The sequence below is a fragment of the Neofelis nebulosa genome, chromosome 1, assembly GCF_028018385.1.
Source record: "Neofelis nebulosa isolate mNeoNeb1 chromosome 1, mNeoNeb1.pri, whole genome shotgun sequence".
Lineage (NCBI taxonomy): Eukaryota > Metazoa > Chordata > Mammalia > Carnivora > Felidae > Neofelis > Neofelis nebulosa.
Window position 1 is genome coordinate 62,650,738 of NC_080782.1, and position 24,658 is coordinate 62,675,395.

The following is a 24,658-nucleotide window of genomic DNA, read 5'->3' on the forward strand; positions in this document are numbered from 1 at the left end:
AAAATATGCATTAATTTCTTTTGTTGTTTAGGCTAGTTTGAAATTCTCTGTTACTTGTTACCAAAAGCATCTGATCTCACATTTGGCAAGAGATGATGAGGATGAATTAGAACAGTGAGAGAGGAGGACAAGGATGCCACCTCATGGGGCAAATAAGATTTCCCCAGTAATCTCTAGGTGGTACCAGCTAAAAACACTATGCCAGTAGTCTTTAAACTTTAGCGTGCAACAGAATCACCTGGAGAAGTTATTAAAAACAAGGTCACTGGGCCCTAACCCAGAGTTTCTGATTCAGTAGGGCTGGGGTGGGTCCAAGAATCTGCATTTCCAACAAATGCCTGAGGGTTGCTGCCCCCAGTCCCCTGACCATCCTTTGAGAACCACTGCTCTACAGGAATTTGCAAAAGACCAAGAAGCCTGGACCTCGGGGCCACACCTCTCCTCCCTCTAGCAAACACATAGTCAAGATGGTAGTAGAGAAATCTTAGGAGCAAACTGGAAGAATTATGATTTCTTTTATCCTCTTTATAGTGCCACGCTTTGAGGACCTTTGAACGCATGTCAAGGAGACAGGGATTAGCAAAGATGAGGTGTTTGGAAATGACACCAAAATCACAAGCAACAAAAGAAAAACCAAACACAATGGACTTCATCAACAATAAAAGCTTTTGCACATCCAAGGGCATGATCAGGAAAGTGAAAAGACAACCCACAGAATGGGGGAAACCGTGAAAATCATATTTTTTTTTTTTAATTTTTTAACGTTTATTTATTTTTGAGACAGAGAGAGATAGAGCATGAACGGGGGACGGTCACAGTGAGAGGGAGACACAGAATCTGAAACAGGCTCCAGGCTCTGAGCTGTCAGCACAGAGCCTGACGCGGGGCTCGAACCCACGGACCGTGAGATCATGACCTGAGCCGAAGTCGGACGCTTAACCAACCGAGCCACCCAGGCGCCCCGAAAATCATATATTTTGATAAAAGACTAGTGTTCAGATTATATAAAGAACTCTTGGGGCGCCTGGGTGGCTCAGTCGGTTATGGTCACGATCTCGCGGTACGTGAGTTCGAGCCCCGCGTCGGGCTCTGGCTGATGGCTCAGAGCCTGGAGCCTGCTTCCGATTCTGTGTCTCCCTCTCTCTCTGCCCCTCCCCCGTTCATGCTGTGTCTCTCTCTGTCTCAAAAATAAACGTTAAAAAAAAAATTTTTTTTAAAAAGAACTCTTACAACTCAACAATAAAAGAACAAATATGGGGCACCTGGGTGGCTCTGTCAGTTAAGCGTCTGACTTCAGCTCTGGTCATGATCTCACGGTTTGGGGTTCAAACCCTGCGTCGGGTTCTGCGCGGGCAGTGCGGAGCCTGCTTGAGATTCTCTCTCTTTCCGTCCCTCCCTCACTCTCTCTAGCTCTCAAAATAAATAAACTTAAAAAAAATTTTAAAGGACAAATAACCCAATTTAAAAATGGACAAAGGGGGCGCCTGGGTGGCTCAGTGGGTTGAGCGTCCAACTCCTTGATCTTGGCTCAGGTCATGATCCCAGAGATCATGGGATCCAGCCTTGTGTTGGGCTCTGTGCTGACAGTGTGGAGCCTGCTTGGGATGCTCTCTCTCCCCCACCCCACCACTCACACATGCACACTCACAATCTCTCTCTCTCTCTCTCTCTCTCTGTCTCTCTCTCTCTCTCAAAATAAATAAATAAACTTAAAAAGATGGACAAAGGATTTGAATAAATGTTTCTCCCAAAAAAGGGAAACATATGGCCAAATACACATATGAAAAGGTGCTGACCGTCATTGGTCTTTAGGGAAATGTCAGTCAAAACTACAATAAAATACCACTTCATAGAGGCTAGGATGCCTAGAATCAAAAAGATGCACAATAATAAGTGTTGGCAAGGATACTGACAAACTGAAACCCTCGTACAATGATGGTGGGAATGTAAAATTTCGCAGGCACTTTAGAAAACAGTGTGGCAATTCCTCAAAACGTTAAACATAGCATTACCATATGATCCAGCAATTCCACTCCGAGGTGTGTGTGTGTGTGTGTGTGTGTGTGTGTGTGTGTGTATCACCACATGTCCACTGATTAAAAACATATGTCCATTAGCCAGATTGACTAAGAAAAAAAAAAAGGACTAAAATTACTAATATGAGAAATCAGAGTGGGGACATTATTACTGATTTTACAGAAATAAAAAAGATCATAAGAGAGTACCATGAACAGTTTGTATATGCCAACAAACTGGAAAACCTAGACAAATTCCTGGAAGCAGACAACCTACCTAGATTGAATCATGAAAAAATGGATAATCTTAACGGACACTCCTAACTCATCCTATGAGGTCAGCATGACCCTAATATCAAAGCCAGGCAAACACTGCAAGAAAATAAAACTACAGATCAATATTCCTGATGAATACTGATGCAAAAATCCTCAACAAAATACTAGCAAATCAAATTCAGCAACATATTAAGAGGATTATACACCACGGCCCGGTGGGATTTACTCCTGGAAGCAAGGATGGTTTAACATACAAAGATCAGTCAATGGAATTGACCACATTAATGGAATGAAGGAGGGAAAAAACACCATCACTTCAATTGATGCAGGAAAAAACATCTAACAAAATTCAATACTCTTTCCCAGGAAAACCACCAACAAACTAGGAATAGGATAAAACCACCTCAACATATCAAAGGCCATATATGAAAACCCATAGTGAGCTTTATACTCGAATGGTGAAAGACTGAAAGCTTCTTGTCTAGGATTAGGAACAAGACAAGGATGCCCACTTTCTTCACTTCCATTTAACGCAATACTGGAAGTCCTAGCCAGCATAATTAAGTAAGAAAAATAAGAGGCCAGCAAATTGCAAAGGAGGGGTAAAATTATCTCTGCAGATGACATGACCCAACATGTAGAAAGCCCTAAAGATTATAAACACCCAGAAAACTGTTACAACCAATAAGCAATTTTTAGCAAAGTTGCAGGACATAAAGCAACACACAAAAATCAGTTGAGATTCTATACTCTGACAATGAATAATCCAAAAAGGAAATTAAGGAAACAATTCCATTTATAATAGCATCAAAAAGAAGAAAATAACTCAGGAATACCTAGGAAGAAAAAAAAAAAAAAAACCAAGAAGGCAAAATATCTGTACCCTGAAAAGTATAAAACATTGCTAAAAGAAGTTAAAGACGGACAAGTAAATAGAAAGACATCCCATGTTCGTGGATTGAAAGACTCCATATTGTTAAGATGTCAATGTTACCCCATCTACAGAGTCCCTATCAAATCCTGATGGCATCTTTTACAAAAATTAAAAAATCCATTGTGAAATTCATACGGAATATCAAAGGACCCCAAATAGCCAAGCCAATCGTTCTTAAAAAAGAAGAAAGTTAGAAATCTCACACTTCTGAATTTAAAACTTGCTACAGGGGTGCCTGGGTGGCTCAGTCGGTTGGGCTTCCGACTTCAGCTCAAGTCATGATCTCGCGGTTCATGAGTTCGAGCCCTGCGTCGGGCTCTGTGCTGACAGCTCAGAGCCTGGAGCTGCTACGGATTCTGTGTCTCCCTCTCTCCCTGCCCCTCCCCTGCTCACACTCTGTCTCTCTCAAAAATAAATAATAAATAATAATAATAATAATAATAAAAACTTGCTACAAAGCTAGAGTAATCAAAACACTTTGGTACTGAAGAAAGGCTGACATATACATCAGTGAAAGGCAGCCCAGAAATAAACTCTTACATATGTGGTATATAAAACTCACTGTGAGTTCAAGCACAGAGCCTGCTTGGGATTCTCTCTCTACACCCTTCCCCAGCTTGTGCTCTGTCGATCTCTCTCAAAACAAATAAATAGACTTTAAAAAAATTCACTCAAGGCGCCTGGGAGACTCAGTCGGTTAAGCGTCCAACTTCACCTCCGGTCACGATCTTACAGTTCACAAGTTTAAGCCCCGCATCAGTCTCTCTGCTGTCAGCGCAGAGCTCATTTCGGCTGCTCTGTCTCCCTCTCTCCCTGCCCCTCCCCTGCTTGTGCAATCTCTCCCAAAAACAAATAGATGTTAAAAATAAAATTATAGGGGCACCTGGGTGGCTCAGTCGGTTAAGCCGCCGACTTTGGCTCAGGTCACGATCTCACGGTCCGTGAGTTCGAGCCCCGCGTCGGGCTCTGTGCTGACAGCTCAGAGCCTGGAGCCTGTTTCAGATTCTGTGTCTCCCTCTCTCTGACCCTCCCCCGTTCATGCTCTGTCTCTCTCTGTCTCAAAAATAAATAAACGTTAAAAAATATATATAAAAAAAATAAAATAAAATTATAAAAATTCCAAAAAAGCAAAGTCTAACACAAGTTACGGCATGGGTGAACCTCAAAGACAATATGCTAAGTGAAACGCCAACTGCAATAGCACAAATATGAGCTCCCTTACGTGGGGTACCTCTACTAGTCAAATTCATAGAAACAAAGTATTAAGAGGATTGTCAGTGGGTGGTGGGGGGAGGAGAATGGGAAGTTAGTGCTTAACGGGACCCAGTTTCAGTTCGGGAAGATGAAAAATTTCCGGACATGATGGTGGTTGACGGCTGCACAACACTGAGGAAGTACTTGATGCCAATGGCCTGTGCACTTAAAAACAATTAAAATGGCCGATGTTGTTTATGTGTGTTTTGCCCCAATTAAAAAAAACACACACAAATCCACACCAAAGCTTGTACACAAATGTTCACAGAAGCATGATTCACAATAGGCAAAAAGCGGAAATAAATGTCTATCAGCTAATGAATGCAGAAACAAAATGTGGCATTAGCTTTATCCAGTGGAATATTACTTGGTCATGAAAAGGAATGAGGCACTGACACCATCCTGCAGTGTGAATGCACCTTGAAAACTTCATACCGAGTGAAAGAAGTCAGATGGCAAAAAGCCACGTATGATAGGATTCCATTTACGTAAAACATCCAGAACAGGCAAATCCATAGAAACAGAGATTGGTGGTTACAAGGGAGTAGGGGGAGGGAGGGGTGGGTTCGGAGCAGGGGAGGGCAGGCTCCCGGAGCAATACACTGCACGGCTCTCAAAATTCGACCCAAGCGCTCTCCGGATCAGAAGGCTGTTGACACCGTGTGCCAAGCCCCATCCCAGGCCCTCTCTGGCCCTTTATTCACAGTCTCTCATTTAATCCTCACACGGTTCTGTATTCCCATTCTATAGATCAAGGGCTGCCAAACTTGTTCTGCGAAGGGCCAGATAGTAAATGCTTTCAGGTCTGCAGCCATAAGGTGTCTGTCGCATGCAAATCACTCTTGTAGCCAGAAAGCAGCCAGAGATGGTACCTGAACAAATGGGCACAGCTGTGTGCCCACAAACCTTCATCTACGAACACAGGGGGCAGGTCAGATTTGGTGCTCAGGCGGTGGTCCGTCATCCCCGATTCCAGATGAGAAAACTGAAGCATAGAGAGATTCAGTAACTTGTCAAGGTCCCCAACTAATAAGAGGTGAGGCCAGGACATGACCCAGGTGCTTGACTAAAGAGCGCCTATTCCATTCCCTGGGCTCAACTTCCCCAACCAGTGGGGAGGGCCTACAACGCATCAGACATCTTCCCTACTGGTACCTGAATATCTTTCTTTTTTTTTTTTTTTTTAACGTTTATTTATTTTTGAGAGAGAGAACACAAGCAGGGGAGGGGAAGAGACGGGGAGACAGAGGATCCGAAGCGGGCTCTGCACTGACAGCAGCCAGTCTGACGCGGGGCTCAAACTCACAAACCGCGAGATCATGACCCGAGCCGAAGTCAGATGCTCAGCTGACTGAGCCCCCCCAGGCAGCCCCTTGGTACATGAGTACCTTTATTTTAAGGTTTCATCTCAACCTGTAAGGTAGGCATTCCCCTCCCGCCCTACCCTGGAACCCACAGCTGGCACAAGCAGAGGTGGGATCTGAACCCTGGCCAATGGGAGCCGGGCTGCTCACAGCAGCTGCCCTGCATTAAGAAGGCGGGGCTGCCTGAGCCTGGACACAGGTCGCACATTCTGCTAAGGGAGGCGCTTGCTTTTTCCAGGCCCTCTTGTCAGAGTGCCCTCACCGCGACTGGTCTCCCTCCTCAGCACTCTCGAGCTTTGTTTCCCTGGAGACGCCAGCCCATACACACAGCTGGGGATGCCGGATGGGGGAGAGCCCATAGCTGCCGGCTTCTTCTCTGGCTGGAGGCCAAAGGAAACTGGAAACCTGTGTTTACCTCCCCATCAGTTTAGATTAAGCAGCTGTCACAGCACAGCACAGGGGTCACGGCCTTGTTACGTGATCTTGGCAGGCCAGGTCACCTCTCCAGTCACTCATTCATTCGTTGATTCATTCATCCACGGATTTCTCAGGCACCTACCCTGTACCTATGCTATTTTAGCCCCTGGGATTATAGCAGTGAGAAACAGTCCTCATGCACCTGGAGTTTCATTCAGAAAACCAATCTACGTGTCTGGGTGATGAGCCCACCTGGCAGGGTGTCGGGGCGGTCGTGTACCCAGCACCGCACCTGCACAGCTCAATTAAAGAAGTAACGTCTCCCTTTTCCGGCCTGGGAACGGCTACCGTACAACCTTCTTTGGAGCGGTGCAAAGGATCGACTCAATAGTCCATAAGACTGATAGGGCCAGAATTAAAAATCTCTCCTCTCTACCAGATCCACCTTTCGGGGCTAAACATCAATACCAAGGTGATTTCTGCCTTTCTAAGTAACACACACAAAGAAACCCCCACGAACGCAGCTGTTTTACCTATGTCTCACTCCGTGCCCTCAATCTCCTCGAGAGGTAAGTGGTTGCCAGGTCTGTGACCTGGGGTCAGCCTCAGTTTCCCCATCCATGACATTTAATTGGAATCAAGAGCTTACTCTGTGCCAGGCCCTATGCCAAGTCCTTTGCACAGATTATCTTCCACTCACTAATCGAGGTAGGCATCCTAAAAAATACCTATACCTCGTGGGGCTTATTGTGAGGATTAAATAAGATAATGTATGCCGGGCACTTAAAACATTATCTAGCACACAGTAAGTAAATGCTCAATAAATGTTACCAATTGTTATTAGCAGTTAGTGATATTTTATTCCCGTTTTACATATGGGGAAACTGAGGCTCAGAAAGATTAGTCTGTGATTAACGTTTTTTTTTTCTTTTTAAATATTTTAAATGTTTATTTACTTTTGAGAGAGAGAGAGAGACAGACAGGGCACGAACGGGGCAGAGGTAGAGAGCAAAGGAGACACAGACTCCAAAGCAGGCTCCAGGCCCCAAGCTATCGGCACAGAGCCCCACGCAGGGCTTGAACTCACGAACTGTGAGATCATGACCTGAGCTGAAGTCAGACACTTAACCCACTGAGCCACCCAGGCGCCCAAAGGTTTTTTTTCTTTTCTTTTTTGATAAAAGCAAACTAAAACCAGAATAAGAAAAAAACCCACAGGGGCGCCTGGGTGGCTTGGTTGGTTAAGCGTCCGACTTCGGCTCAGGTCATGATCTCACGGTCCGTGAGTTCAAGCCCCGCGTCAGGCTCTGTGCTGACAGCTCAGAGCCTGGAGCCTGCTTCCGATTCTGTGTCTCCCTCTCTCTCTGACCCTCCCCCATTCATGCTCTGTCTCTCTCTGCCTCAAAAATAAATAAACGTTAAAAAAAAAACAATTAAAAAAAAAAAAAAAGAAAAAAAGAAAAAACCCACAGAAGATCTCTGGTTGGGCTTAATTCCATTCACAGAGGGAGAGGGAGGCTGCACAAGAGGCCATGACAATCCATGCAGGAAAGGGACGGTTGAGTGCATGGAAGCATCTGTGATGGCACAGCTGGCCCCTCCCCAGCCAAGGACACACAGCACATCTCTCAAGACCGTGAATGTATGAAGTAAGTAGTGGCACAGCCAGGACCTGAACTGGGACCCTATCTGGGTGACAATCGGCTCCGTTCATCTCCCTGGTGGAAGAGACATGGTGACCCCGCCCCACCCCTCCTTCCCCAGGCCTCATGGGCGAAGCCGCGAAAAGCGTTGAGTCACAGCCTCTGGGTGGGTCGGAGAAAGGGCCCCTCTCTCTCCTTGCTCAGCTCTCCCTGGGCCCCACTGGTCAGCTCACACATACCAAGTTAGCTTTGCTCACCCAGAGATAAGGGAGCTAGGATGTCCCGGCCCCAATAAGAGCAAGCATGGACCACCCACAGGGTTTAGAAATTAACTTTTACAGCCCACAGGCAGCAGGGCCAACCAGCAGGATCTGGCCCGTACTGCCACAGCCTGGCAGTCCCAGAGAGACAACTGAGGCATGCTCAAGCCAGACAGGAGACGTCAACACTCTGCTCTGGGCCTGGGTCCCCTCATCTCTCTGGCCTCCCCTGTAGCCAACAGGGGCACCAACTACACAAAAGGCAGTCAACAAATAAACGTTGGCAACATTCCTGGGACTAAAATTAGCAAAGCCATATATCTGTCCAGCCGGGAGGTCTGGACACAGTCCCCGATCTGCCACTGTCCTTCGTGGAGCTATCATAACCCCTTTCCTGCTTTGATCCTCAGCTGCCACATCTGGAAAATGAAGCTTCTAACAGCTGTAAGGTTATGTGCAACACTGACCTTTCAGAGTTCAAGGGGAGTGACTAAAGTCACTTTGTCATTAAATAAATAGTAGTTTGTACTTATAAAAGTCCATTCATATCATCCATTAGCAGAGCCTGAACCTAGCACGTGATCATAGATGAGTAACATGCTAGGTTGTATACACAGATCATGTGTCAAGGGATCCGTGAATGAATGAATAAATATCAGTGAAACATTTCAGTGGCATTAAGATGCCCAAAGATCAGGCAGAACAGCCAAAGGGTGACTAACGCTGCTGACAGCCAGATTCTGCAAAGAAAGCCAGACAGAAGCCAGCCCCACCCCCGCCATTCGGCCACCCAAGACAGTAGAGATGAGGGCTGCCATTAGTGAGCACCTAATGCATACAGGCACTGTGCTAAGCACTCCTCTACTGGGAGCAGTAATACTTATCCCTAGTACACAGACGGGGAAACTGAGGTTTGGTGGGGAAAGGGCTTCCCCAAAGCCACTCAGCACATAAGGGACAGAACCAGGACACAAACCCAGGTCTGTCTGACTCTAAGACAGAGCTGAGGCCTATAGCCTCGAGCAAGCCCTTTGTCCCTCTGGGCTGTTTCTTCCCAGGGAAGTGGAGATAGGTACTACAGTCATCCAGGCCTCCCTGCTCTGAGAGGCACCGTGCCCTGGGCAGGGGGACACCCCATCAGCACAGATGGTTACTCAACAGAGGCCTGTGGAAAGAGGTCCGTGGGGCAGCCACGAAAAAACAAAACAGTCAACACAAAAATGTCTCCTCCAGCTTCTGGGCCGCCTGTCCCTGTAGGTGGAGCCCCAGAACCTCAGCACCTCTGAGCTCTGGGCCAAACAATGTGGCCATTGAATGGGGCAGCCCACACCCACAAGGCCTCCCTGGAACGCAGTGCCTCCTTCCTCCGCCCCCAGCCCCACCCGCCACATTCACAGAAAGCCAAGGGAAGGAATTCGGGCTCCCCTTGAGCCCATGTGAACTAGAGCACAGGGGATGACCTTGGGGTTCCTGGGGATAGAGGTGCAATTCTGCCAAGGCAAAGGGGAGGAGTGAAGACTGGCGAGCTTCCAAGCCTGTCTAGCACATTCTATGGCCCCTCTGCCACAATCCCTAGGGTGGGATCACCAGATGAGGAGACGGAGGTGGTTCCACATCCTCATGTGCTGGCCCAAGTGCGCGCAGCTGTGGGGTGCTATGGAGGGGATTCGAATCCGGGAATTCCTAACTCCTGGCACCGTCTGGCCCGGAGGTCAGCACCGTTGGCTTCAGGATCAGAGTCCCTGAGCCTGAGTCCGCAGGCCGCTACGGGAGGACTACAGGCCTTCATTCTCAGAGCCTCCATTTGCTCATCTGTAAAATGAGGCAACACATTCCTGCCCTGAAGCAATCTTGGGAGGTTAAATGAGACCAGAGGTGTAAAATTAACAAACAGTGCCTGGCACCTAGCCAGAACGTGACAAACGAGAGCCACTGTCATCATTATGATGGCCACCAACATCACCACCGCCCTCCTCACACACCACTCAGGAAAGGCCAAGTTCAGGGTTGGAACCAGGCTCCGGGACAGATGCAAACTGGACCTCCAGCCCCTGGGGAGAGACACAGGCTCTAGTGTGTCTGCAAAGACATTTCTGATCCCTCTGACCATCTGTCGGCCCGGCCACCATTCCCTAAAGCCAGCTGCGCCCGGGGTTCCTGCAGATAGAGAGGAACGAGGCAGAGCCATAGCCCTGCCCTGGGGGAAGTGACTAGAAGGGAGGGGTCAGGAGTTGGCCTCCCAAATCCATGAGACCTGGAGTGAGTAGGGTCATAGGAAACGCCTGCCTGGTAGGAGACCCCATTTTCAACTAAATTTGTTAAACACTGTGGCATCTGAGATGGTCCTTAAGGGACAAGCAGGATTTGAAACAAAGGGGTCGGGGTGGTGGGGGGATGAGGTACACCAGGAAAGTGGTGCAGGGTGGGCATTCGGGTCTTACTACCTAAGACAACCGCTGGCCTTCCCTGACCCGTTGCCTGAGGGACACAAGCCTCCAAGGAACCAATACTCCCGCGTAAACTAAGGTGAACACGGGATTTCAGGACTGGAGTCACACACAGCTGGGTTCTAGTTTGGGCTCTGACACTAACAGAACAACCCCGGGGGCACGTCCAGAGCTCCGAGCCTGGTTTGCTCATCTGTCAAGTGGGGGGAACTGTAGGACCTGCCTCCCGGGTAGTGATCAAACAGGGTGACGTGAGGAAGGCCTAGGGCGCGTTCGGCAAGTGCACTAACTGTCCGTGACACCAGCTGTATGCACTTGGGGAGCGTGTGCCCCACCAGCGCGTGCCCCACGAGAGGGTGAAGGAGCAGTTATTCCAGAGCAGCAGGGAGCTGGGGAAAAACACTGGGTGTCCCAGGCAAGTCCAAGCGCCCATCTGTTCACAGCACACACCATCACCTGACATCCGATGCGTGGTCCATGCTCATTTTGTCTATTGTCCCCTCTCCAAGCCACCCCCAGAGTGGAGTTTCCCTGAAGGCAGGGCTTTGCGTCCATGCCCTCACCAGAAACAGTGTCCGGCACACAGCTGGTGCTCCGTGAACATTTGTTGGTGAAGGAAGGGAGGGAGGAAGCCACAAGCCAGTGAGTGAATGAATGAGTGAATGAGTGAATGAATGAATGAATGAATACATGAATGAAGTGTGGCCGCCCCGTCTGCTCCAGGGAGGTCTCGGTCCCGACACGTGAGGCTGTAGATGTGGAACAGCAGACACAGACAGGAGTGACCACGACAGGGACTCACAGACCGTGTGACAGCTGTAGGGGTTAAAGGTCCCCTCAGTGACAACGCAAGCCGGAAGCGCTCTGACAGAGCCCAGTAGGGATACTACCAGGAAGGCAGCAATCCACACAGAAGAGAGCCCCACAGCGCCCCATATGCCTGTTTCCCCACTTCCCACCCAGGACCGGAATCATTTGTCCCCTCGGGGCCCGGCAGAGCATAAATGCTGCCTGGGCAGGGGCAGCGGCAGGCAGGAGGGCAGGTGCCCAACTATGGGGCAGCTATACTCAGCCAGCTCACAGGGGCCATGCAGAAATATGGGCCCGTGTGGCCGGAGCTGCTGACCCTTCAAGCCAAGCCAGGTGCCTGGATTCTCGTGTGAAAGATGTCAATTTATGAAGGTTCACGCTATTTCAAAAAACTGAAAAGGCCTGACCTCGATGCAGCCTGTGGGCCTGGTTGACACATCTATCTGCCCACCTAGACCCGTTAGCTAAGTGCCTGACACTGAGCTCCTACTATCCGCCAGCTGGGACATGATGGGTTTCTGACCCCGGACAAAGGGCTGTGAAGTCAGTGTCATCACCGTCAACGTCCAGATGAGGAAACTGAGCCTCCAAAGCATGAAGAGATACGTCTAGGGTCACATGGCAGCACAGGGGGCGGACTGCAGCCCAGGTCTGGGTGACTCCAAGGCCCATGTCTAGTGGACTGAAGGACTGTGAGGAGAACCAAGGAGGGGACGACAGCCGCCCGACAGGGTCAGAAAGCAAACAAAACCCACGTGGACGTGCTTGAGAATGTGGTGGGCAAATCCCTGGACTACAGAGTCACCCTTGCTCCTGAGACTGTGATACACAGAGCCCAGCCTGGCCATCACGACAGCAAGATTCCAGGTGGCCCCAGGTTACTCCAGCCTGTCCATCCACGTCTGCATGACCCCACCTGCTCCCAGCCAGGGGACCCCAGCAGCACCAGGGGGGTCTACTGAGCCCGAGGTAGAAGCCTGGCCACAGGCTCTTTCCCACCAGACACTGCCAAACATGTTCTGTTGGACAAGGGGCTCCTCGGGTGCACAGCAGGGGGGGGTCACACACTGTATCCTTTGAACTGTTCCCAGTGGTACCCAGGGCTGGCACCAGGAGGGGCACTGTTTTGAAGTCTAGCTGATCTGGGCTGGAAACTGGCTGAGTCAAGACAAGTCTCTCTCTCTCTCTCTCTCTGACCCTGTCTTCCCATCTGTAAAATGGAGGTAACAGCATCTGTATCCCATGGATTTGGGACAATCCCGTGAGATAATCATGAAAGAGCCCAGCAAAGGGCAGGTATTTTGCTGACTCTTTCTTCTCGTCCCCCCTGCCTGATTCATCCTCTACTCCAAGAAGCTACAAGCCTCCCCCCGCTGCTTTCCCTCCCCAAGTTTCAGGGCACTCTAGCTGTACAAGGGGAATGGCAAGAAAGTAACAACACATCTGCCTCAAAGGACTGAGAAGCCTGTGCAGACTTTCAGGTACTACTGCGTGCGTGTGTGTGTGTGTGTGTGTGTGTGTGTGTGTGTGTGTGTGTGTGAGACAAGTGGGTGCCGCACAGACCCCACCCAGAGGGAAAGAAGACGTTAGTGAATGCCAGGCTGCTCCAGGGGGGCCAGGACCCTAGAGCCCGTGGAAAGGGGTCCTGGCCCACAACACTGATGCCCGCGAATCCAGAATTCAAGATTTCAGGGAACCATGGGTCAGGACAAAATGAGCTGACTTAGGTGAAAAAGACCTCCTTGGGAGCAACCCTTCCAAGCCCCTGGCACTGTGGGCCAGGGAGCAGAGGCACAGAGAAGGGGACAGTGCTTGGCTATGGTCACACAGCAAGTTGGTCTCAGATCTGGGGAGATCTCAGGTCTCCTGATACCAGCCCAGCACTCCTGCCACACCCAGCGACTTTCTAGACGTACACAGAGCTGCTAAGTACTTTCTAACATCACCTTCTCTTTATAGCTCTGGCTTGTTTAAGGCCAGATATGCAATCTCTGTCAGCAACCAACAGCTGGCCTCCTAGCCCAAGGCGACAAGCCACAGAAACCTTGGCTGATGAAATGTGGTCATACGAACATGTGTGGACAGTGGGCCCCTCCCACCCACACCCTGCCCTGTGACCCTGCGACCTGTACTTCCTCTCTGCAGAATGTTTACTTTCAGACAAGAAGTCACTCTCTGAAAAGCCCCTAGTCATTCCTTCTGGGTACTACACACACACACACACACACACACACACACACACACACACACACACATAAAGTTGGCATACGTGTTCAGGAAGTTCACAGATCCCCCACAAGCCTATTTTTGGACTCCCTAGGCCAGAAGTCCTGACTTCAGAGCTCACCAGGTCTGGTGACTTAAGGGGCAAACGAGGCTGCATATATAAAAAGATATACATATGCTCTCAACATTTTTCTAGGAACACAATCTTTTTGTTTGTCCATACTTTCCTCAGTTTTGACAGAGATGCGAGATGAGAAATGTTTCCTCTCAATTCTACTTGAAGTTACAGCAGTACCCCCCCCAATGACAAACAGACCTCAGTATCGGGAATGCGTCAGGGAGCAGTGAGGTCTGAGGTTAATCGGAGAGCACATCCCTGTCTGTGGGGGCCCCAGGCAATCGCCACCACGCAGAAAGGTAGCCTATACAACCACATCTCCAGAATGTTCTGACAAAATGCTAGCAGCAAATTTCTAAAAGCATCTCGTATGCCAAACAAAAAGCATCCGCAGGCCCAATCTGGCCTGAGGTCATCAGTCTGCAATTTTCTCCAAGGCTTCACATGCAGGTGAGGGGCCCTGGCTCATGGCCTGTCTGGCATGGTAGATACCCTTCCACCCCAACAGCAAAAGACTGAATGGCAAAGACCTGTAGCTCTCAAGGGGAGGGGGGGGGGGGATTTTGCCTCCCACCCCCGCACCATGGGACATTTGGCAATATCTGGAGACATTTTGGTTGTCAAACTGAGCCGGGAGGTGGGAGGTTCTATTAGAATCTACTGGGTAGAGGCAGGGACATTGCTACACTTTCTACAATGTACAGGAAAACTACACACACACACACACACACACACACACACACACACACAGAATGACCCAAACCGCAGTATAGACCAGAGTCCATGGGGCTACTCTGGGGGCCACCTTACGAGTGGGAAGTGAGTACTAATGTGCTGAACAGGCCCATTGTGACAACTTCCTTTTAACAAGGAGTGCAGTACCCAGGCTGAGGCTTTGGCAGGCAAAGGGATCGGGTTAAAATTCAACACAATTGGTTTATTTTCTTTTATTTCTGTTTATGACAAGTGGGTCCTAGTTTCCCATGTAGGGTAGTAAGATGAAAGTTTATTTTTATTTTTTTTTAATTTTTTAAAAATGTTTTTATTTATTTTTGAAGGAGAGAGAGACAGAGCATGAGCAGGGGAAGAGCAGGGAGAGAGGGAGACACAGAATCGAAAAGAGGCTCCAGGCTCTGAGCTGTCAGCCCAGAGCCCGATGTGGAGCTTGAACTCACGAACTGTGAGATCATGACCTGAGCCGAAGTCGGACGCTTAATTGACTGAGCCACCCAGGCGCCCCTGAAAGTTTCTTTTTAAATACATGTATTTAATTTCTAGAAAGTGCGTCACTTTAAGTTCGAGCCCCACCTTGGGCTCCACACTGACAGCACAGAACCTGCTTGGGATTCTCTCTCTCTCTCTCTCTCTCTCTCTCTCTCTCTCTCTCTCTCTCTCTCTCTCTCTCTCTCTCCTCTCTCTGCTCCTCCCCCACTCTCTCTTTGAAATTAAATAAACTTTAAAAAAAAAAAAAAGGGTGAGGGGCACCTGGGTGGCTCAGTCACAGTTAAGCATCTGACTCTTGATTTCAGCTCAGGTCATGATCTCATGGTTTGTGAGTTCAAGCCCCAAGTCGGGCTCTGTGCTGCTTGGAAATCTGTGTCTCTGGCCCTCCCTCACTCATGCTCATGCTCTCTCTCTCCCTCAAAATAAATAGAAGGTTAACGATTATGGCAGTAGCCGAACAGATGAGCTGTGGAAGCAGCAGCCCTATTGAGAATACCCTATAAATACCATAGATATTCAGCACTGAGAACAGTCTGTTCACACCCAGAGAAAACCCAGGAAGACTCCATGATGGTACAGACCTCCCGTGCAAGCAGAAGAGTCACTGCTCTATTTGATACTCTGGGCCAATAAACTCACTGCAAAACCTTCTGACCAGGTGAAACCTGGGGACACAGGGACTTCTGAACTTGACCTGTGCCGAGTCTCCAGGGCAGGCCAGGGTGGCAGGGCCTGCTGTGTGCACATGAAAGGCCTTTCCTCCCTCTGTCGGTGTCGTCCTCGAACCCTAACGTTACCTTTCTTATTGTTCTGGGAGGACAAAATCACAGCGAAGCCTCAAGAAGGTTCGCCAGGCAAAAGGCAGAGAAGCCAGGAGAGAGGGAGCTGCAGGAAACTAGGGGTAGGAGGCATCCGGGGAATGGGGCCAAAAGGGTTGGGAGGAGAGGGGAGAGAGGGACAAGGGCATTAACTAAGCACACACTCTGTGCCAGGCACTGCTGCCCACACCTGACCTGCAGGCCTCACTTCATCCTTACAACAGGATAAGCTTTGTGATCATCCTCTCCATCTGTGCTGAACAGATGGAGACTCGAAGGTTAGCTAAGATCCACACTGGCACCAAGAGACAGGACCGGACCTGGCTCCTACACCACAGGGCCGGGAAGGGAGCAAATGCATGTGACCAGCACGGAGGAGGTACAAAGGGACTCAGACCGGCTGAAGAAGAGGGCAGGCACTGCCCTGCTTGAAACACCCCAGGGGTTTCCCGTCACCTACAATAAGATTCCCGTCACCTACAACCCAGGCACTGCCCCTCGCTGTCTTTAAACGCAGCGAACACACTCCCACTTGATGTAACCTCAGTCCTCCCTCCACTGGCTCCTTCTCAGCTATCACCTCGAGGCTTCCCAGACCACACACTGAAGGTGGCTTGCCCCGTCCTTAGGCCTCACCTCCTGCTGGCTTGAATTTGATTTCCTTCCTGCACCAAGCCAAGGACCCTCTTGGCTAGTCCTGTGGGACCCCTCTGGGTCCTCGGACCCGACCTGCCTGCATCACTTTCTGTATCCAAAGGGCCCGGGACATGGCTCAGCACAAGGAAGGAACCCGACAGAGACTTGGTTAAATGACTAAATGGAGAATGCGGCAGTCCTCCAGGGATGCAGGCTTAACTGCCCCAGCATCACCCACGCTCGTAGAGGCCAAGGCTGGAGGTCCTGGGGTGAACAGGTAACACATCAAAACTCAGGGTTTGTGTCCGTCAAAAAGGCCAAGCAAGATCTGTGCTCAGGAACTGATCAGAAGGGGCTTCAAAATGCTCACCAGGTGCAAAAGCAGGATTCCAGCCACCTTCACCTCTCTTCCACTCGACACAAGGAAAAGCTTTAGAGGAATGCAGATTCCTTCCCTCCTCCCTACCAGCTATCACTAGCTAGAGAACAAAGCCCAAAGTCAACCTTAGGACATTGGCTTTGTGGGACTTCACTCCCCCAGGGCAGGGCTGGCCCCAAGCACCTCAGCTGTCTTTTTTTTTTTTTTTTTTTTAATGTTTATTTATTTATTTTTGAGAGAGAGAGAGAGAGAGAGAGAGAAGGCAGGGAAAGGGAGAGAATGGGAGACAGAAAATCCCAAGCAGGCTTCACACTGACAGCACAGGGCTCGATCTCATGAACCATGAGATCATGACCTGAACCGAAATCAGGAATCGGACCCCCGCCTCAGCTGTCTTGAGGGGACCGGCCTGGACCTCCACTCCCTCCCTCGTGCTGGACCAGAATGAAGGTAGGACCTAGTCTCCCGGAGACGACACCAAGACTGGTAACTGTGCTAAAACATGCCTGGTAAAAGGAGAGAAAAGAAACGGAGCGGAGAGGAGAGGAAGAAGAGATACATTCCACCTAGAGGTACAGGGAAGAAGTGAAAATGCCTCATGGAGGCAGTGATGCTCTCGTTGACCACAGATGACAATGGGAAGGGCACGCCTGGAAGAGGGTACCAGATGAGCAAAGGTCTGGGGGTGTCGCCTGCAAGGGGCTTAGAATAGGTCTGGGAAAGCATCCGCTGATGGGAGACCACAGCCTGTGTACCAGGTAATGGATTTGGAATATATTCTGAGGAGCCGTGGAAGGGCTTTCCATAGAGCAGTGTAACACGAGTAGGTTCTCTCATCCCTGGTCTTTGAAGACTTCCTTATGTCTGGCCTTGTGACTAATTTGCTGTGTGACCTCAGGTAAATCCCGGACCCTGTCTGGCCTGCAGCTGTCTCATCTTTCAAATGAGTGGATGGCTGTGTGACACCCGGCGGCAGTGTCCAGTGGCTTAGTCAACACTCCTCTGGTCTGGCTCCAGTGGTATGCCAGAGCAAGCATTCACTGGCTTGGGAAACTGATTGTGAAATTTTCAGGAATTGTCGTCAGCCAGCTGTTAAACACAACCACTATTAAAAATGAAGTTATATAACGTTACAATTTTTGGACTTACGTTGAAAACAAAGATTATAAACACTCAAGACCTATCCTTTCCCTAATGACTGTACCACATTCTACTATCACCTATGCACTTGAGATTATTTACACCTACTAAATCTGTGCGGCAGAAATACTTTATCATGGAATACCACTGCAAACCTCTTTCCAACTCTGTTAGCGACATGGTGTTTGTAGCCTGAAATTAACCAAAGCGGGAATGTTCATACCACAGAAAATGGCAGACGGTACACACCAGGGCTGCTCTCCTCAGGAGGTGACTGTTACAAATTTCCCATCGTCCCATTCTCCCACTTCCTATAGGTATAGGAAAACACACCCAACCCTTGAAAGACTTTGCCAGAGGCCAAAATCTGGCTCAGGGCAGGGGTTGGGGACCGGAGGGATGCTGGTGAGGAGGGGCCGTTATAAACCCAAGGAAAGGGGCGCCTGGGTGGCTCAGTCGGTTAAGCGTCCGACTTCAGCTCAGGTCACGATCTCGCGGTCCGTGAGTTCGAGCCCCGCGTCGGGCTCTGGGCTGATGGCTCAGAGCCTGGAGCCTGCTTCCGATTCTGTGTCTCCCTCTCTCTCTGCCCCTCCCCCGTTCATGCTCTGTCTCTCTCTGTCTCAAAAATAAATAAAACGCTAAAAAAAAAATTTAAACCCAAGGAAAGTCATGAGGGCAGCCAGCGTTTCCTGCACTCCCTCATTTTTGGGCCCTGGGTCTACCTCCAGAGTTGCACTGTCGACAGTGGCCAACCCAGTACCGCTAACCACACGTGGCTATCAAGCACTTGAAATGTGTAGAACTAATGTAGAACTTCACTCACTTGTAATCAATTTAAATTTAAAATCTGACACTCAATTCTGTTACTAGGAAACGTTTAAGAATGTGGAGACAACACTGAATCTACTTTGTCAACAGTAAATTTTACGACATCTAAATATAGATTTCTGATGAAAATGTAGCTCCTGAATTGAGACGATACACACTGGATTTGAAGCCTTAGAATGAAAAATAAAGTGAAATGTCTCATTCATAATTTTTCTATTGATTCCATGTCAAAATAATATGTTTGATATACCAGCTTAAATAAATGATATTATTTAAATTAACTTCATCTGTTTCTTTCTTTTCTAAATATAGCTATTAGAGGGGCGCCTGGGTGGCTCAGTTGGTTAAGCGTCCGACTTCAGCTCAGGTCATGATCTCACAGCTTGTGAGTTCAAGCCCCATGTCAGGCTCTGTGCTGAGAGCTCAGAGCCTGGAGGCTGCTTGGGATTCTGTGTCTCCCTGTCCCTGTCTGTCTGTCTGTCTGTCTCTCTCTCTCCCTCTGACCCTCCCCACTCACGCTCTGTTTTTCTCTCTCAAAAATAAAACATTTAAAAAAAAAGCTTAAAAATTCTCCTAAAGAGGCACAGACAAGCATACAAAAAGTCAAAGAGGGGGCGCCTGGGTAGCTCCGTCGATTAAGCGTCCGACTTCAGCTCAGGTCATGATCTCGCGGTCTGTGAGTTCGAGCCCCGTGTCAGGCTCTGGGCTGACGGCTCGGAGCCTGGAGCCTGCTTCCGATTCTGTGTCTCCTCTCTCTCTGCCCCTCCCCTGTTCATGCTCTGTCTCTCTCTGTCTCAAAAATAAATAAACATTAAAAAAAAATTTTTTTTTTTTTAAAAGTCAAAGAGGTCCATCACAAAGTTGTTTATAACAGAAAAAAAAAAAAAAAAAGGGCAACCTAAATGCCCAACAATAGAGAATGGCACAGCCAGGAGACGGAATTCTACAGAAAAACCAAATATGAAGATGCAGTGTCCCCCCACTGACATGAAAAGTTGTTCTTAATAGACCTTAAATAAAAAGAGTAAAAGGCAAAGTAATAAGTATGATACCAATTTTTCTTTTTTTAAAAAAAACCTGTGGGCATGGGTACGTATGTGTATATATGTTAGAAACCTAGAAAAATATATTCTACATTTATCAGCAGTTATCTCTGGTACAAAATTTTGAATGGTTTTAATCATTTTTTTTCTTTTGTTTTTCTGTAGCCTTTTCTCCAGGGATCATAGATACAGTATTTGTTTAATTTCTTAAAAGAAAGAACTTTCTGAGAAGCAGCTCCATGAACAGGACAGAGGAAACAAGCAGGTTCCGGTACGTGGCCATGAGCAAGAGGCCCCGCCCTCTCTGGACCTGTGTCCCCACCCCACTCACCTCCCAAGGTGCCTGGAGACAGGGGATGAGGAAAGGCTTTGGAATCTGCATCTAGCAGTCAGTGGTGGTGGTTTCATCCCCCCAGTGACATCCAGGGGGCTTCCCAAAGAGACTCTCAGAGAGGCAAACGAAAGTTGGCTTCCATCCAGGATTGGAAGGGGACGCGTTTCAGTGGACAGAGCTCTGGGCAGGGCCAGGGGGCCACGTTCTCACTCCCCTCAGACACTGGCTTCCTTCACTTCTGTGAAATGACAGGGATAAACTACGACAGTGGTTTCCCTAAACTCTCCTTTGGTTTTTCTTAAACAGCAGGATCCTTTTCTCAAATGAAACACAGATTTCCCCATCAAGCATCAGTAGTCTGTTCCTAAAATCAGGTATCTTGTACAGAAAGAAAAAACCTAGGGTCTATTTCCCCTTATTTTATTTTATTACTTTTTTTAACATTTATTTTTGAAAGAGACGGCGCACGAGTGGGGGAAGGGCAGAAGAGAGAGAGAGGGAGACACAGAATCTGAAGCAGGCTCCAGGCTCTGAGCTGTCAGCACAGAGCCCACTGTGGGGCTCGATCTCGGGAATGGCGAGATCATGACCTGAGCCAAAGTCAGATGCCCAATTGACTGAGTCACGTAGGCACCTCTATTTCCCCTTATTTTAAATGGGACAAATTAAAAAGCACATCAACTCCAAACTCTCCATTAATTTCCTAAAATATAACTAAAACATAGTAACTCTCTCTATACATAATAACCTATCACGATAGGAGGCTGAACACTGAGAACATCCCCCTCGTAACCACTAAATCATCATTAACCTTGCTGTGCGCAGCAACACGGACCTGGGCCAGCTCTCTCAGCTCCAGCACCTCTGCAGGTGCCCGGCCCTGCCAACCCCTGGGATGTCTTTGCAAAACACCTACTTGTGATTCTGACAGTCTTCCAATTGCATCTAGAATTCAGGGGAGACTTTTCCTGCACGTGATTTTGTTGAACGGAGTTTTGGGAACATTAACACATTGCTCTACATTATAAAACGCTTGCTGAAAAATAGTTTGAAGAGACACGTATGTTCTAGGGAGTCCGGGTTTCATAAACTGAGAGGCATTCATCCCAGAAGAGTGTCCATGGGACAAGCATTCTGCAGGACAGACATGTCCTATGAAAAGCAGGGAGCCTGCAAAATTTCTCTAGAGAGGCTAGGGAGTGAGGCTGGGTTTGGAAGGCGGGGCTTGAAGCTGTGCCCGCACTGCGCACATCCAGCCATGAGGCTCCTGGGCGGAGAATGAGGGGTGTTAAGGGGTCCCCTCCTCTGATGCTGCCATTGCAGAGAATCCCCACACAGCAGCCACAGTAATGACACCGCTATTGCAAATGATATAACATATACGAACAGTCCGTCAGTCGACAGTCACCAGGCTCTTGCACCTGCCAGGTACACTTGTAAACACCGATCATGAGTTAATTTATTTGATCCCTGTAATAACCAAATGAGCCAGGTACTATTATTATTCCCATCTTACACTTGGGAAAACTGAGGCACAGAGAAGTTAAGAGCTTGCCTAGGATTCTCTAACTCGTAAGTGGCAGAGCCTTAGAATTCCGTGGGGCGCCTGGGTGGCTTACTCGGCTAAGCGTCCAACTCTCAACTTTGGCTCATGGCATGACTTCAGGGTCATGGGATCGAGCCCTGCGTCAGGCTCTACTCTGGACATGGAGGCTACTTGGGATTCTGTCTGTCTGTCTCTCTCTCTCTGCCCCTCTCCCATCCAAAAAGAATTCCTTCCTGCTCAAACCACTGCCCCCATCCCCAAAAGTGGGGAGGCTCTGTAGAAAGGGAAGGAGAGGGGATCTGGAGCTGCCCTACTTCACCTTCTGCTCACCCGGGCCCCGGCCCTCAAAGCAGACACTAAGAAAGAGCAGAGCACCTGTGAACCTGGCTAGCTCCGGCCTACCGGGCCACAAGGACCAGGAGGGGGCAGGCAGGCGGCCCTTACCCACAGCTTCCCGTCATAGTAGTAGGCTCCCAGGAGCTTCACGATGTAGGGGTGGTCGCAGGTGGCGAGGATGTCGATCTCCACTGTGTAGTCCTCAAGCTCCTCCTCACTCTTGGTTTCAATTACCTTGGCGGCAGCCAAGGCACCGGTCTCCTTGTTCTTGGCCTGTGAAGCGGAGGCAAAGAAGGTCAACGAGGCATATCCGGCAGGAAACCGAGCCCCGGAAGCCGCTCGGACAGCCCTGCGTGAAAACCGGTGTTCGGCAATTCATGCTAATGTTGTTTAAAGTACGACATACCCACACTATGCGATAAATAAAAACACAAGAATCGCGTATCCCTACAAACACCAACAGGGAAAGATTGCTAAGTTGTGTTCAGTAAGAGATCTAAGTCACTGAACAATCAAGTGGTAGGACACTTTTTCTATAACAGTGGAAAAGTGGGGCCCTTGGGTGGCTCAGTCGGTTAAGCATCTGACTCTTGGTTTCGGCTCAGGTCACGATCTCACAGTTCGTGGGTTCAAGCCCTACATAGGGCTCTGCGCTGATGGTGTGGAGCCTGCTCGGGATTCTCTCCCTCTCTCTCTCTCTGCCCCTCTCCCGCTTGTGCGGTCTCTAAATAAATAAATAAATAAATACACTTAAAAAAATTTAATGGAAAACTGCATAAATGCATGGAAAACTCTGGAAACATGCTGCCTGACAGCAGGCTAGGAAGGTGCCTAAAATGGGGAGAATTAAAGGGCACCTTCACTCTCTGCGTGTTGTTTAAAACATTAACAGGCACATTTCATATGTGTATTTGCATATTTCCCACACGTTAAAAGTAAAATGAAAAGAGGTTTTAAGTCCCCACCAAGTGCAGTGCAAGTGCTTCCCAGATGCATCTCCCCGGTATAACAACGGTTTATTTGATGAAAAAGAGGGAGGGAATTTCACACCTACAAGGATGACTAAAAAAATTTTTTTTTTCTGAGAGAGAGACAGAGAGCATGAGCTGGGGGGGGGGGGGAGGGGGGAGGGGAGGGGGAGGGGGAGGGGGAGGGGGAGGGAGAGAGAATGAACCCCAAGCAGGCTCCATGCTCAGTGCGGAGCCCAAAGCAGGGCTCGACCCCATGACCCTGAGATTACGACCGGAGCTTAAATCAAGAGTCAGACACTCAACCAACTGAGCTACCCAGGTGCCCCTCTAATTTTCTGAAAAACGAAAAATAGGGGTACCTGGCTGCCTCAGTCGGTAGAGCATGCGACTCTTGATCTCAGGGTTGTGAGTTCGAGCCCCACATGAGGTATAGAGACTACTTAAAAATCAAATCTAAAAGAAAAAGAAAGGAAGAAGAGTAGTGTTGGTGAGACTGTGGAAACACTGGAACCTCTGCGCATTGCTTGTGGGAAGGTAAAATGGTGCACCTACCATGGAAAACAGTTTGGGGGTTTCTCAAAAGGTTAAACAAAGAACCACCGTGGCCCAGCAGTTCCACTCCTGGGGAGAGATACAAAAGAACTCACAGCAGGGATCCGAGCAGGTATCTGTCCACCCATGTTCACAGCAGCACTACCCATTGACGTCAAAAGGTGCAAACGAGCCACATGTCCATCAGCAGATGAACGGACAAACAAAAAAGTGGAATATACACTCAGTGGAATGTTATTTGGCCTTAAAAAGGAAGGAAATCCTTCTTTTCTTTCTTTCTTTCTTTTTTTTTTTTTCTTCTGTCTGGGAAACTGTATTTCTCCTATCCTGAATGAAAGCCTCACTGGATAGAAAAAGGAAGGAAATTCTGATGCATGCTAGAACAGGACGAACTTCACGCTCGATGAAAAAAGCCAAGTCACAAAAGAACAAATATCGTATGATCCCACTTATGTGAGATACCTACACGAGTGAAATTCAGAGACAGGACGTATAATCGAGGCCACCAGGGCAAATGGAGAGTTAGTGTTAAACAGGCACCGAGTTTTGGTTTGGGATGACGAAGAGGTTCTGGAAAGGGACGGGGCGGGGGGGAAGGTTGTACAACACTGTGAACGTACGTAATGCCAATGAATTGTGCACTTAGGGCTAAAAATGGTCAGTTTTAGGTTATACATATTTTACCGCAATTTTAAGAACTGAGAGCAAGAGAGAAAGAACCAGGCAAACAGTGCAAGCTACCGCACCCACGGGGAGCTGGTATCCAGGAAAAGGGAACAGAACCCACATGCCCTCAAGTGGCCCCGTGACCCTCAAGGGCCGCTGGGAGCATTCACCCACTGTGCTGCATGGGCTCGGGTGTTTTAAGAGAGCACACTTGGGGAGCCTGGGTGGCTCAGTCGGTTAAGCGGCCGACTTCGGCTCAGGTCATGATCTCGCGGTCCGTGAGTTCGAGCCCCGCGTCGGGCTCTGTGCTGACAGCTCAGAGCCTGATGGCTGTTTCAGATTCTGTGTCTCCCTCTCTCTGACCCTCCCCTGTTCATGCTCTGTCTCTCCCTGTCTCAAAAATAAATTAAAAAAAAAAATA

At 48.8% G+C, this 24,658-nt stretch overlaps 1 protein-coding gene across 1 annotated transcript in view; it reads right to left on the minus strand.

Annotated features, from left to right (window-relative positions):
• STK10 (serine/threonine kinase 10) overlaps positions 1-24,658 on the minus strand; it is a 118,260-nt gene that overhangs the window by 70,319 nt on the left and 23,283 nt on the right. Inside the window, exon 2 of the mRNA XM_058723414.1 lies at positions 22,157-22,321. Within this exon, the coding sequence (XP_058579397.1) occupies positions 22,157-22,321 (165 nt within the window). The remainder of the gene's footprint in view (positions 1-22,156; positions 22,322-24,658) is intronic.